The sequence below is a fragment of the Vipera berus genome (assembly GCF_964194415.1).
Source record: "Vipera berus genome assembly, chromosome: Z".
Classification (NCBI taxonomy): Eukaryota; Metazoa; Chordata; class Lepidosauria; order Squamata; family Viperidae; genus Vipera; species Vipera berus.
Genome location: NC_138205.1, coordinates 55,662,347 through 55,675,504, shown reverse-complemented (window position 1 = coordinate 55,675,504; position 13,158 = coordinate 55,662,347). Strand labels below are relative to the sequence as shown.

General features: G+C 40.8%; 1 protein-coding gene across 2 annotated transcripts in view; it reads left to right on the top strand.

Annotated features, from left to right (window-relative positions):
* The window catches only part of GALNT1 (polypeptide N-acetylgalactosaminyltransferase 1), a 71,554-nt gene extending 58,396 nt beyond the window's left edge, over positions 1 to 13,158 (top strand). For both annotated transcript variants that reach the window (XM_081344132.1, XM_081344133.1), the window contains exons 10-13: positions 1,157 to 1,296; positions 6,010 to 6,108; positions 9,134 to 9,268; positions 11,969 to 13,158. In XM_081344132.1, coding sequence (XP_081200258.1) covers positions 1,157 to 1,296; positions 6,010 to 6,108; positions 9,134 to 9,268; positions 11,969 to 12,115 — 521 coding nt within the window. In that variant the 3' untranslated portion in view covers positions 12,116 to 13,158. The remainder of the gene's footprint in view (positions 1 to 1,156; positions 1,297 to 6,009; positions 6,109 to 9,133; positions 9,269 to 11,968) is intronic.

The window sequence follows — 13,158 nt, the reverse complement described above, 5'->3', positions numbered from 1 at the left end:
GGAACAGCATTTTGAAGCTGAAAAATATTCTTGACGCCCGGAAGCACAGAGGAAAAGTTCGATACTTAGTAGCCTGGAAACATTTTTGCCTTTTGAAATAGAGTGGGTAGATGCATGGCATGTGCCTGCTTCCAGACTACTCAAGAGATTCCATAACCAATATCTGCATAAATACTCTCTTTCTCTTTTCAGGACTAATTTTATTTTATTTTATTTTAATTCCATTTATATCCCGCCCTTCTCTGAAGACTCAGGGCGGCTTACAAGCTTAGCAGTAGCCTTCATTCTATGTATATGCCTGCTTATTAGGGCTTTCACCCCCCCCAAGCGGCATTATTACAAAGTCAGCTTATTGCCCCCAACAGTCTGGGTCCTCATTTTACCTACCTCGGAAGGATGGAAGGCTGAGTCAACCTTGAGCCTGGTGGGATGCGAACCTGCACTAATTGCAGGCAGCTGGTGTTACTTAAGGAGGCATTAGCCCACTGCTCCACCAAGGCTGGGAAAAGGGACAGCACGTCATGCTGCCTTCCCCATCACTTGTGTTGCAGCCTGTCACAATCTGGAAAGGGAGGAGGGTGGGGTGTGTGTAAGAGGGCCTGTTGTAAATGGGGCGGGGGGGGGGAGAGACTATTGCAAATAGGAAGCAGAGGTCTGAGCCAATTTTGGATACCCAGGACCTGGGAATGGAACTACTTCTTGAAGTGTCCTGTTCTTAAAATATCCAGCTACCATCCTATTGGTCACTGATGAACTAGTCAAAGAGGGGAGGGCTAAAGGTTTGGAACAATGTAGCAATTTGTGTGGGTTTTCTTCAGATTTAGCCTTGCTTTCGCTGCATCCAGTTGTCTCTAGTAAAAGATCCTTGAAACCTTCAGATGGAGTCAGGCGTTTTTCTTTCCTAGAGAGCCAGCTGGGGCAGGGCTGACAGGCTGATTATAGAATTACTTTTTAAGCCAAATTTGTATCCATGCCTAATATTCAGTTTAAAATCCCATTTATTATAATTTTTCAGAGTCCTTTTTTAAAGATTATCTGTAAAGATTGGTGTTTTGAACTAATATGATTTACACTGTATATTTTACTAAAACTGTACAAAAGAAAAAATAATATTGTTCTCTGGCAGACTTTAACAGTAATATATACTTCTTTAAAGGAGTTACAAAGGTGGATTATGGAGACATTTCTTCACGACTTGGACTAAGACAGAAGCTACAGTGCAAACCTTTCTCCTGGTATTTAGAGAATGTTTATCCCGATTCCCAAATACCACGACACTATTTCTCTTTGGGAGAGGTAACAATTTTATGTACAGTATCATATACTGCAGACCTGGGCATTTTATGGCCTGTAGACTACATTCGTCCCACAGGCGGTCCTAGCGCATTCAACAGCAACTATGGCAGACAGAGCATTGGCAGTGACAGGGTGGTAGGGCAGTGGCCCTGCACAGCAGTCTCTTTCACATGTGGCTCATTGCAAAAATTAATTGCCTATATCTGATATAATGTTTATAAAATAATTGTGTCATAACCAAACTCCTAGGCTTTTTCATGTGGAAAATTATAACATTTGGAACAGTGGGATTGAGACACAGTTTTTCCTTGGTGCGAAAATCTATCTGTAATAGGAGCATATAGGACTATATAACCATTTTTATGTTAGCTTTGAAGTAAGCTTTCAAAAAGGGACGTGGTGGCTCAGTGGGTTAGGACGCTGAGCTTGTCGATCAGATGGTCGGCAGTTTGGCGGGTCGAATCCTGAGTGCCGCGTAGCAGAGTGAACGCCTGTTACTCATCCCAGCTTCTGCCAACCTAGCAGTTCGAAAGCACGTAAAAATGCAAGTAGAAAATTAGGGACCACTACGGTGGGAAGGTAACAGCGCTCCGTGCGCCTTTGGCATCTAGTCATGCCGGCCACATGACCACGGAGATTTCCTCGGACAAGCGCTGGCTCTTCGGCTTTGAAACGGAGATGAGCACGGCCCCTAGAGTTGGAAACAACTAGCACGCATGTGCTGGGGAACCTTTACCTTTAAGCTTTCAAAATTTACTTACTTTATATTTCATTTTATTGTAAGATAAAAATATAAAAGAACAGAGAAAAAGAACAAAGCATTTATTTCCAAGCACTAAAGATGTCCTAGTTTATATCATGCCATTGATAGATATTTTGTCATAGCAAACCATTTTTAAATACAAATAATTACAAATTATAAACAAAAATAGAAAATGTTTTTATTCTCAAACTTAGTTTCATTTAATGCGGTTTGAAAAATTAATATACAAAATATAATTTAACATTCAATTACAACATATATAACATTAATAAAAACAGATACAAAGCATTACAAAAGCTAACTAAATACAAATAGTAAACCAAAACAATATTTTTATTTTTTGTAAAAAAAAGGCTGAGCAATAATGAGTAAAATTATGTTTTTCCTGTCTTCCATATATCTTGTAGAATCAAAAGACTTTGCTAATTTATCAGAAAGCTAGCTTCTGTGGAAACTATATTGCCTTATATCCGTGGTGGCAAATCTATGGCACGTGTGCCACAGGTGGCATGCGGAGCCCTCTCTGTGGGCACGCGTTCCGTTGCCCCAATCCTAGGCCTTCGCCACCGTGTGCAAAAAAAAAAGGTTCAATCAATCAATTTCAACTTCTCACGGGGAAAAAAAAGATCTCACAAAGTTGGAATTGCTTGATTGAACTTTATTTTCAGTCCCACACAGCAGCGGCGGAAGTGATGCATTGGAGCTGGAAAAAAGGTGCCGTGGGAGGGTGGGGGGAGCGGCGGGAGCAGGGGTGGGGCGGGGCCTATTGCTTCCCTCCTCCTGTCAGACACTTGCCGAAGTCGTGCAGGGTAAGGTTGCTGCCCCCACCCCCACCCAGATGCCCTCGCCTCCCCCAAATTTGGGGCTGTCCCAGAAATGGTAAGGGATCAGCCCCCGCTGCCCCAGCCCTGGCTCACCCCAACCCGGCTGGGCGCCCTCCCGGGGCATGCACAGGAAACAGTGAGCTCTTGGGGGCTGATGGTTTGCAGCAGCAGCTGCAGCAGCTCTAAGCCTCGCCTGTCACACCTGGCCATTCCCTCTCCTCATCCTGTTCTGCTGCACTGCGCCTTTCCTTGTTTGGGCCTTGGTGTTCTGTAAGCCTAGCGCCACAGTGCACGCTAGGCCTGTGGGATGAAAGGCACGGAGATGGGAGTGCGCAGTGTCACAAACCAAGCATCAGCTGGCTTCCATTAGACCTCTCAGCCACGTTGTAGGGTTGGAGTGGGGAATCAGCAGTCATGCAGAGCTACAGCCTGGAACTGCTGATGGCCGGCAACATGTGGTGACTGGAGAGAAAGGGTGATGAGGAGAAAGCAGGAAGGGTGTGTGTGTGTGTGTGTGTGTGTGTGTGTGTGTGTGAGCAGTTCCAGGCTGTGTCTCTTTATCCGGCGTGAATGCTGCGTTCCCCTCTCCAGCCCTACCATGTGGCTTGTGCCTCCGTGCTCTCCCATCTCCCTGCCTTTCATCCCATAGGCCAGGCGGTGGGTGGGCTGGGCCCCTTCTTTCGATCCCCCTCTAGGGCGGTCCTGAGCATCTAAAACAAAATCTAAAACTGACCACATTCTGGATGGCTGACATGAAGTTTAGATCAGCGCCGCCCCCGCCACCAGCACCTCCATGGCCTACTGCCTGGCATCACAGCCTGTGAGTGCTTCTCTTTCCCCACCAGTGCGGGGAAAGCCATGGCCACCGGCAGCAAAGAGAAGCAAGATGACGAGACTAGATGCCAGGCAGTTTGCAGAAGGCCAGCAAGAAGGTGAGGCCATTTGCGGGGTCGGGTTAGTCGCATTGCAATTCTCAGAAAAGTGAGAGCCCCGAAAGAAATATATGGCAAAGGACTTCTGGAGAGATGGCTTGGAGCCATGTGCTGTTCAGGGAGGTGGTGTGCAGGCAGGTGAGAGAGCAAATTCGCAATTTGGCTTTCTGGTCAATTCTTGCCATCTCCCCTCCCTAAAATCACAGAACTCTTTGGATCAAATGGGAAGTTAAGAGTCAACTCCCCCCCCCCCAATTATTTTGTCAGAGGCATGGAAAGTGTTTCTTGCTTCTACTTTCGCTCATTTGCTCTTTTATAATTTAATCCAGCCTTACCCAAACTAATGTCTTTTGGGTGTCGTGGACCACAGTTCCCATAATCCTGTGGCTATGCTGGCTAAAATTCAATGCCTTATTTTCTCTGCAGTATGCGCCTAGGAGGCAGTAGGTCTGTGGGATTTAGATGTATTTAAACATTTGTTTCTTTTGCCTAATTTATTAAATCAACATCTAATTCCAAATTAAATGTTTCTAAGAAATCCAGAGTGGTTTACAAAAAAACTTTCAAAGACAGCTATTGTAAAGCATCACCAGCACTGCTTAAAACAATATTAAAAGTGTGTATTTTAAGAAAGAAAAATATTAATTTACTTAGTGCTGTTTGACCATAAAATGTGGTGTTGTTCTACATATGCCTGGCTGAACAGTGTTTGGAGTTGCCTCTAAATGGGTGAGGGGTGCACTGTTCATATTTTCCTTGGAAGAAAGTTCTATAATTGGGGTGCTGTCTGTGAGAAGGCTCTGTTTGTGGCCACTGTTCTATAATCCAAACCAGGGGGACCATCTGGTATAAATGGATGGTAAACATAGATGATTAGGGGGCTGGAGGCTAAAACATATGACAAATGTTTGTGGGAATTGGGTGTGTCTAGCTTAGTGAGAAGGACTAGGGGTGGTGACATGATATTCCATTGTCTGGAATGGTATCCATCCCCTGCTTGAGCAGGGGCTTGGACAAAAGACCTCAAAGGTCTCTTCCAAATCTCTTACGCTTTGAGAGGTGCTGCCAACCTCTCCCCCTCCCCTCATTCCTTCCTGGGCACAGAGGGAGGGAGGGAGGGAAGGAAGGAGGGGAGAGAAACAAGAAGAAAGAAAGGGAAGGAAAGAAGGAGATGGGAATGAAAAGGAGGGAGGCAGGGAAGGAAGGAAGGAAGGAGAGGGAGGGAGGGTCTGAGGGAAATCCTGCCTTAGCAGTTGGCCACCAGCAGCCCTGTTGCCCTTTTGCCATCCCCTGGTGGTTTCCCATCCTATTGCTGAGGATGCTTTGGTTACAAAGCCAGGTCTCCTCGCATGGAGAGGGAGTGGGTCTCCCTCTGACCCATGCACTTTGCCCTCCTGCACCTACCATGAGCAACCTGGCCAAGGAGAGGGAGCACAGCAGCAGCAGCCTTGAAGAGGAGGTAAGCGCAGCTGGGCACCCTCTCAGGGAAGTGCAGCTAGGGTAGGCAAGGCTATGGGATCCTGGTGCCATGGGAGCTCAAAGGCTGGGCTGGGTGCCTAACCTCCGCTGCCCAGGGCTCCAGGCATCCGTGCCACTGTCCAGGGGTTCACTGCATTGCCTGAGGCTCAGTGAGGCTCCTCCAGTGGACCATGTCCTGGCGCTCGCCCCAGTCCCACCCACCCCTCCACCAGAGAGCCTCAGATCCACCCCAGTCCTGCCCAGGCCCGCACAAGTGCCCCTGGTGTGAGTGACGTCGAGCTGGCCACACCCACCCAGTAGGCCACACCCATGCCAGCCTCACCCACCCAGTAGGCCACGCTCACCCAGTCGGCCACGCCCATCCAGCACCCGACGATAAATAAGTGGGGTTTGGGTTCCAGTTTGGGAACTCGGGCTCTAAAAAGGTTTGCCTTCACTGCCCTATATCAAGGAAAAAGCAAAAGACTCTAATAGATTCTACCCAGATTTTTAAACAAAATATTGGCATTATGTGTCTCAGACTATGTGAACTTTAAGATCAAAACCAAGATCACTTATGACCCTGTCATCAAGTAGTTAAAGAAAAGATGGGTAAATTGGCCTTCTTCACAATTTTTAAGGCTGATGTGCAAGTTAGTTAATATGTAACTGGTGTGTGAGGGTGTGTGTGTTGGTGTATCTTACCTATTTGTCTGTCTGTTTTACTTTTATTTAGGTACGAAATGCGGAAACAAATCAATGTCTAGATAATATGGCACGAAAAGAAAATGAAAAAGTTGGAATTTTTAATTGCCATGGAATGGGTGGTAATCAGGTAATGATGTACAGTAAATAATTTAACAGATATATTTAAAATCTTTATTCTTATTGGCCTTTCTCATTATAATCAATAATGGAGCTTATGTTGAAATATCATGAATCCGTTTTCATGGACAATCAGCATCTGATCAGCTTTAAGCAAGTCACTGATATAAATCTCCACAAGGGTAGTGGATAGATTAAAGAGTCCATCCCAAAGTAATTCAAATTGTTTCCAGAGTTAATTTGGCAGTATTGTTGTGCTCTCTTGAAGCCCTGACTGATTTATGGAATATGGAAACACAGCATTTTAGCCAATATTTTTGTGGCATTTCCAGCAAGATAATCCATGTAAGCCTTCATCTCGTGTGAAACAACTTTTAATATTTTAAATAAACCCATGCAATCACATACTATTGCATCATTAATATTTAAATCAGTTTACCATATCAAATAAGTAAATGCAACTATATGAATCCCGATTAATAGTCATCATTTTCTAGTAGTAACTGTCATCTCTGATGTCTACAGATACTGATAAAAAAAATTCCACTTTACACAGTTTTTTTTTATTGAAAAGTTTTAAAATACATTTTAACTTTAACAATCCCCCCCTCCCCCTCCCCACCCTATCCCTCCCTACCCCTCCCCCCCCTTTCCCCCCTCCCCCCCCCCCCCGACTTCCCAGAGCTAAGTACAGGGTATAAAAACAAAGAACAATCATAAACATCCATATGCTACCAACAATAAATTCTTAAATCTATCACTCTCTAGCTCATATAAAATAACTACAAGCAATATTAATATTACATATAAAAAAGAAGAAAAAAGAAAATAGAAAGGAAGACTTATTCAAATGCTAAATGAAACTTTTTAGTCCCGTATTTCTTCTGGATATATTCAATCCATTTTTTCCACTCCATAATACGTATAACGTTCTTGCGAATGATCTTTCAAATAAGCCGAAATCTTTGCCATTTCTGCCAGGTCAGAAACCTTTAAAGTCCATTCTTCTATAGTCGGCAGTTCCTCCTTCTTCCAATACTGACCTATTAAAAGTCTTGCTGCTGTAACTAAATTTAACATCAACTTAGTGTCCACAACAGTAGCATCTGTAATTATACCCAACAAAAAGAATTGCGGACAAAACTTTATCTTTTGCTTGAAGATCTTCTGCATATTCCACCAAATTTTTATCCAAAAAGCCTTGACCTTTTTACAAGTCCACCATATGTGAAAATATGTTGCATCTTCACCACCACACCTCCAGCATTTTGGCTGATAGTTCGGATACATACTTGCAAGCTTTTTAGGATCTAAATGCCATCTATAAAATATTTTATAAAAGTTCTCTCTTAAGTTTTGAGCTTGTGTAAATTTTACGTTCCTCACCCAGATCTTTTCCCACGTATCCATTGTAATAACTTCTTGGATGTTCTGGGCCCATTTTATCATACAGTCTTTAACCAATTCTGTTTCTGAATCAATTTCTATCAATGCAAGATATATCTGTTTGATATGTGCTGGACCCTGATTTCTAATTTGCTTTATCAAATTTTCATCAGTCATTGCAAAACCAGTTTTCTGATCTTCTTTCCACCTGGCCCGTAATTGAGTATATTGAAACCAAGTTTGAACAATCTTCTCATCTCGCAAGAAATTATACGATTTTAAACACCATACACTTCTTTCCAAGCTTAAGATCTCCTTATACGTAGTCACGTCATGTTTGAAACCAACATTTATGTTTTCTATTGCGTGTTTTGGAATTGCCCACAATGGTATCTTACAATCTAACTTGTATCTATACTTCTTCCAAACTTTCAACAATGCCTGTCTTAAAATATGCACTTTAAACACATTATCTACCTTCTTATCATACAACAAATATGCATGCCAGCCAAATAACAAGTCGTGGCCCTCAAGATTTAATAATCTCTCTTGTGTCAAATTAATCCAATCACTTATCCCTGCTAACGCAGCAGCTTCATAATATAATTTAAGATTGGGCATTTTAAGACCACCTCTTTCACGAGTATCCTGCATAATCTTAAGTTTAACTCGTGGCCTTTTCCCTGCCCAAACAAATTTATTGATACCCCGTTGCCATTCTTCCAAATTAGAATCTTTCTTAAGAACCGGTATCATTTGAAATAAGAATAAAAATTTAGGCAGGACATTCATTTTCACTGCTGCGATTCTTCCCAACAAAGACAATTGCAATTTTTCCCAACTCTCCATTTCTTTTTGAATTTTACCCCATAGTTTTTCATAGTTATTTTTATATAACTTTGTATTAGAGGGTGACAAAAACACCCCCAAATATTTGACCCTTTTAGCAATCTCAAATCCAGTTAATCCTTCTAAAAGAGCCTTTTGCGATACTGTCATATTTTTGGCCAGAATTTTAGTTTTTTGTGCATTAACTTTAAATCCAGAAACCCTCCCATATTGCCTTATTATCTCCATCAGGTCCACAACAGAATTTTCTGGCTGGGTCACTGTAACAACCAGATCGTCTGCGAACGCCCTCAATCTATAATCCTGATCTCTAATTTGAATACCCTTAATTTTTCCGGAGTTCCGAATTTTTATCAATAATATCTCCAATGTTAAAACAAATAATAAAGGTGATAACGGACACCCTTGTCTTGTGCCCTTCTCAATATTACATGCTTCAGTCAAACTATTGTTAACTATTATTCGGGCCTCCACTTTACACAGTTTGTAACGTACTATTTTTGTTCACAGTGAGTAAACATAATACAATGCAATACTTTACAACAGCACAATTGTGCTAATAGAATTACAGTTTTAATATAGTAGAAGAAAAAGTAAATCTAGACAAACTTGGGAAATTTGAAAATATTACGTTATTGCCACTGGAAATTTCATAAATGCCATTGCTTACAAAACTTTTTAAGTGACAAAAAAGAGATTCATTTGACTGGTGTTTTCCAAATATTTCATAGGAGGAGGTTTTATACTCAGATTTTGTAATGAATTATCATTGCTGTAATCAAATGTGGTTTTCTCTCAAGGTTTTCTCATACACAGCTAACAAGGAGATCCGAACAGATGATCTGTGCTTAGATGTCTCCAAACTTAATGGTCCAGTCACAATGCTCAAATGCCATCATTTAAAAGGCAATCAACTTTGGGAATATGATCCAGTGGTACGTTTCTTTATGGCCTCAAACTCAACTCTTGAGAATATCTGGTTATAAATAGAAAATAGAAGGAAAACTAATGTAAGACATTCTGTCAATTTATTTCATAGTTTCATATGATTGCCATTTACAGCATTCCTTGCTGGCTTCCCACAAACAGTCAGGGAGGAAGTAGATTACAAATCACTCTTGTAAGATGCTTTCCCTCTTGTCATTTTTTCTCCCGAGGAGCCCCCAGATGGTAGGGCAAGTATAAGATCCAGGCAGCTGGCTGCCTGTCCACCCACATTTGTAGCAACCCATTAGCATCCATTACCCACCTGCCCTCTGGGCTATAGCATCTATCCACTCGTACACATATCAGACTATAGGACTTGCACTTCTGCCTCTCCACTGGACTCAACCACCATGCTCACCCAAACTCACTTGCTTGCCAGCCTGCTTGCAAGAAATCTAAAGAGGGGCTTGTCATGACTGGGATTTGCAACTTCCATCCAGGTTTCCCATTGACTTTGTTTGTTGGAAGCCAGCAGGAAGACATAAATGGTGATCATGTAAGGTCCTTGCTTGATAGTCCACAATCTTTGCTTAACAATGGCAACAGGGTCTACAGAGGTTACTGTAACAATGGAAATTCTGATCTCATGTATAGAATATAGAACATAGGACGGGAAGGGATCTCAGGAACCTATATGCTCAAAGCAAGACACCTCATATTATCGCAGTCAAATGGTCCTCCAATCTTTTCTTGAAAACCTTCAGTGATAGAGCATCCACAACAGCAAGCTGTTCCATTTGTTAATTATTCTCATCATCAGGAAATTTCTCCTTAGTTCCAGGCATGATATCTCTGTACAGTAATAACCTTCCAACTGTTGCTTCTTGTCCTGTCCTCAGATGCTTTGCAGAACAAATCAGTCCCCCTTGTCTCTGTGACTTCCCCTCATGTCACTTCTGAGCCTTCTCTTCAGTGGCCTAGATATATCTAGTTTCCTTAATTATTCATTATAAGATTTAATCTCCAGATCTCTTATCATCTTTGTTGCTTTCTCTGCATTTTTTCTAGGGTCTCAGCATCTTTTTTGTATCATGGTGACCAAAACTGTATGCATGTATTCCAAGTGCAACCTCACTAGTGCAGTATAGAATGTACTATCACTTCTCATGATCTTGATGCTATCCCTCTGTTGATGTAGCCTAAAAATGCATTGGCATTTCTGGCAGCTACAGCACTTGCTGCCTCATACTTAAGTGGTAGTCCACTAGATCCCTCTCACAATTGGAACTATTGAGCCAGTTACTACATATTCTGTATATGTGCATTTCTTTTTTCCTGCCTTACTTTTCACCACTGAACTGCATCTTGAACAGGGCCCAGTGCTCAATTCTGTCAAGATCCTTCTGAATCTTGAATCTATCTTCCAAAGTGATAGCAATTACCCCCAGCTTGGAGTTGTTGCAAATTTAATGATCTCTCCTAATCATCCATATCATTTATGAAGATATTGAAGAACACTGCGCCAAAGACAGAACCTTGAAGTTCCCCACTGCATGCTTCTCTCCGTGTAGCTGTAGTTCTGCTGAGATCTACATGCTGAGTGCAGTTGCAGTCAATTGTCAAGCCATCTGGTGGTGGTACTGTCTATTTTACATTGTTTTATCTTACCAAGAAGTAGGCTGTGGTCTACTTTGTAAAATGCCTTACAGAAGACCAAGTGTACTAAATTCACAGCATTTTTTTGTTTCCTAATTTAGTCACTAATAAAGAAGTGAGCCCAAAGTCTTGCCATCTTCTTTCATTAGTGGACCTAATGAGTTAATGGGATATAAGAGGCTTGTCCTATGATAAAATTAGGAATCTTATATTCAGCAAACTCAGTATACACCAGCTGATAATTCCAGAAGACTACCAGCAAATTTTAAAAGTTTTGTTTCCACAACATTAGTACCTCTCATTCACTTACTCAGTCATTGAAATGTTACATATGAAAGACCCTTCTTATCCCTGGCTAGATGATACCAAATGGTATGATAGCTCTTGTACCATTCTTTTTCAGATGAAGGTAAGATTTCAAACTTTTATTTCTTCTAGCTCTCTGTTAGAAACAATGCTGAATTATCTCAGCTTGATTGCTGACTTATCCAACATCACACATTGGTTATGTCTGTGAAGATTCTCAGTCATCCATGTAATAATTGTTTCAAAAGGCAACTGGACTGTTTTTTCCTTGAGGAAGAAGAATAAAAATTTTTGCTAGTCATCCAAGAAGCTTCATCAGTTTTGATGGCGGGGGAAGGATAGGTACTGACTCTTGAGACTGAACGGTGGGGGGATGGAAGGATAGTTCTGGCCAGATTGAGGGGGGCGGAGGAAGGATTGTATTTCTTTGCAGTCACCTAGTCGTTAATACTTTCCCTGAGAGCTCTTGAGGGGACTTGGGAGTTTATCATTTGTTATTATCTTCATCAATTTCTGGTAGTTGTCCATCTTGTCAACATTCCATGACTGTTCTATGACTATGGGGAAAACAAACTTGATAGAAAATGTTTTCAATAATTCTCCATTGCTTCATAATGTCTAACCATAAGAGACTGTTTTGTGTTTAACAGTATCTTAATTATTTGGTCTTATTTAGAAATGTTGGGTTAACACATTTTCTCTCTCTGTCTCCTCTTCTTTCATTCTTCTCCACACATGCAATAAAGAAATTAATTCTGTTGCATGTGAACAGTAACCAATGCCTGGATAAAGCTACTGAAGAAGACAGCCAGGTACCTAGTATCAAGGATTGTAATGGTAGCCGTTCACAGCAATGGCTTCTTCGTAATGTCACCCTTCCAGAAATATTCTGAAATGTTTCTAAGACAAGGATTGACTGGACTACCTCAGCAAGTGCATTTGCTATATTATGTTCCAAGCAAAGGCTGCAAGTTGTTTCGATCACTGGAGCAATCTGTTCTAAAGTTCTAAGAGCTGTGAACCAGCTATCCTGGTGTTTAAACATGGAGCTAACTAAAGGAGTTACTTATGATGCTTTATGCACTAATGTTTACAAGAAATCATTTTGTAGAACACATGAGCAGTGGAAATATAATCAAGGAAATATGCTCTCTGGAGAACAGCTCAGCTTAGTTTGCTTGTATATCAGCAACCTCCAAAATGCTGTTAGAAATATTCTTAAAATGTATGTGCAAAGTTCAATATTTACCCAAAGGTCATATAAAAACATAAATGGGACAGATTAAAAATAAAACAGAAAAATCATTGATACAAAGATGTATAAAACAGGGTTTAGAAAAGAAAATCAGAACTGTTAAAACTTATAATTCCTTACTTACATCAAATGTATATAATTAATTTGATCTCAGTGGAAAAAAGGTGACCAACTGAAATAGTAATTCTTTGTTCAATTGCGTGCTGATCCATTAATTATTTTTCTTACAGTAAAGGCCTTGAGCTTTTTTTTTTAAGAAAAACCAAAATTCAGTTAGCTCTCTAAATGTTGGATTAAATTTTAAAACTTTTGATTTTGTCTTGTAGTTTTTCAAAACTTGTTACTCCTTTTCTCCCCAATTATCTGAAAAATGTTTTTTACTTGTTTGTGTTTTACTTGGTACTTAAGTTAAAAATATGTCAGATATCTTTGATCTGACAAGAATTTGTGTACTTTATATTTCTTAACTGATTATGTTTATGACTAAATCTCTTAATACTGTATTACAGTTTCTTTACAGCAATAATTATTTCATTCCTCAATTCCACACACCAGAGCCTGCAGATAACTTATTCAGTAATAAATAGCTGGCATCTGAATGTTCCCTTAAAGCATATTTCCATTCAATATTACAATATCACTCATATTTTTGAAATGTAATGTTCTACTTTTTTCTAATAA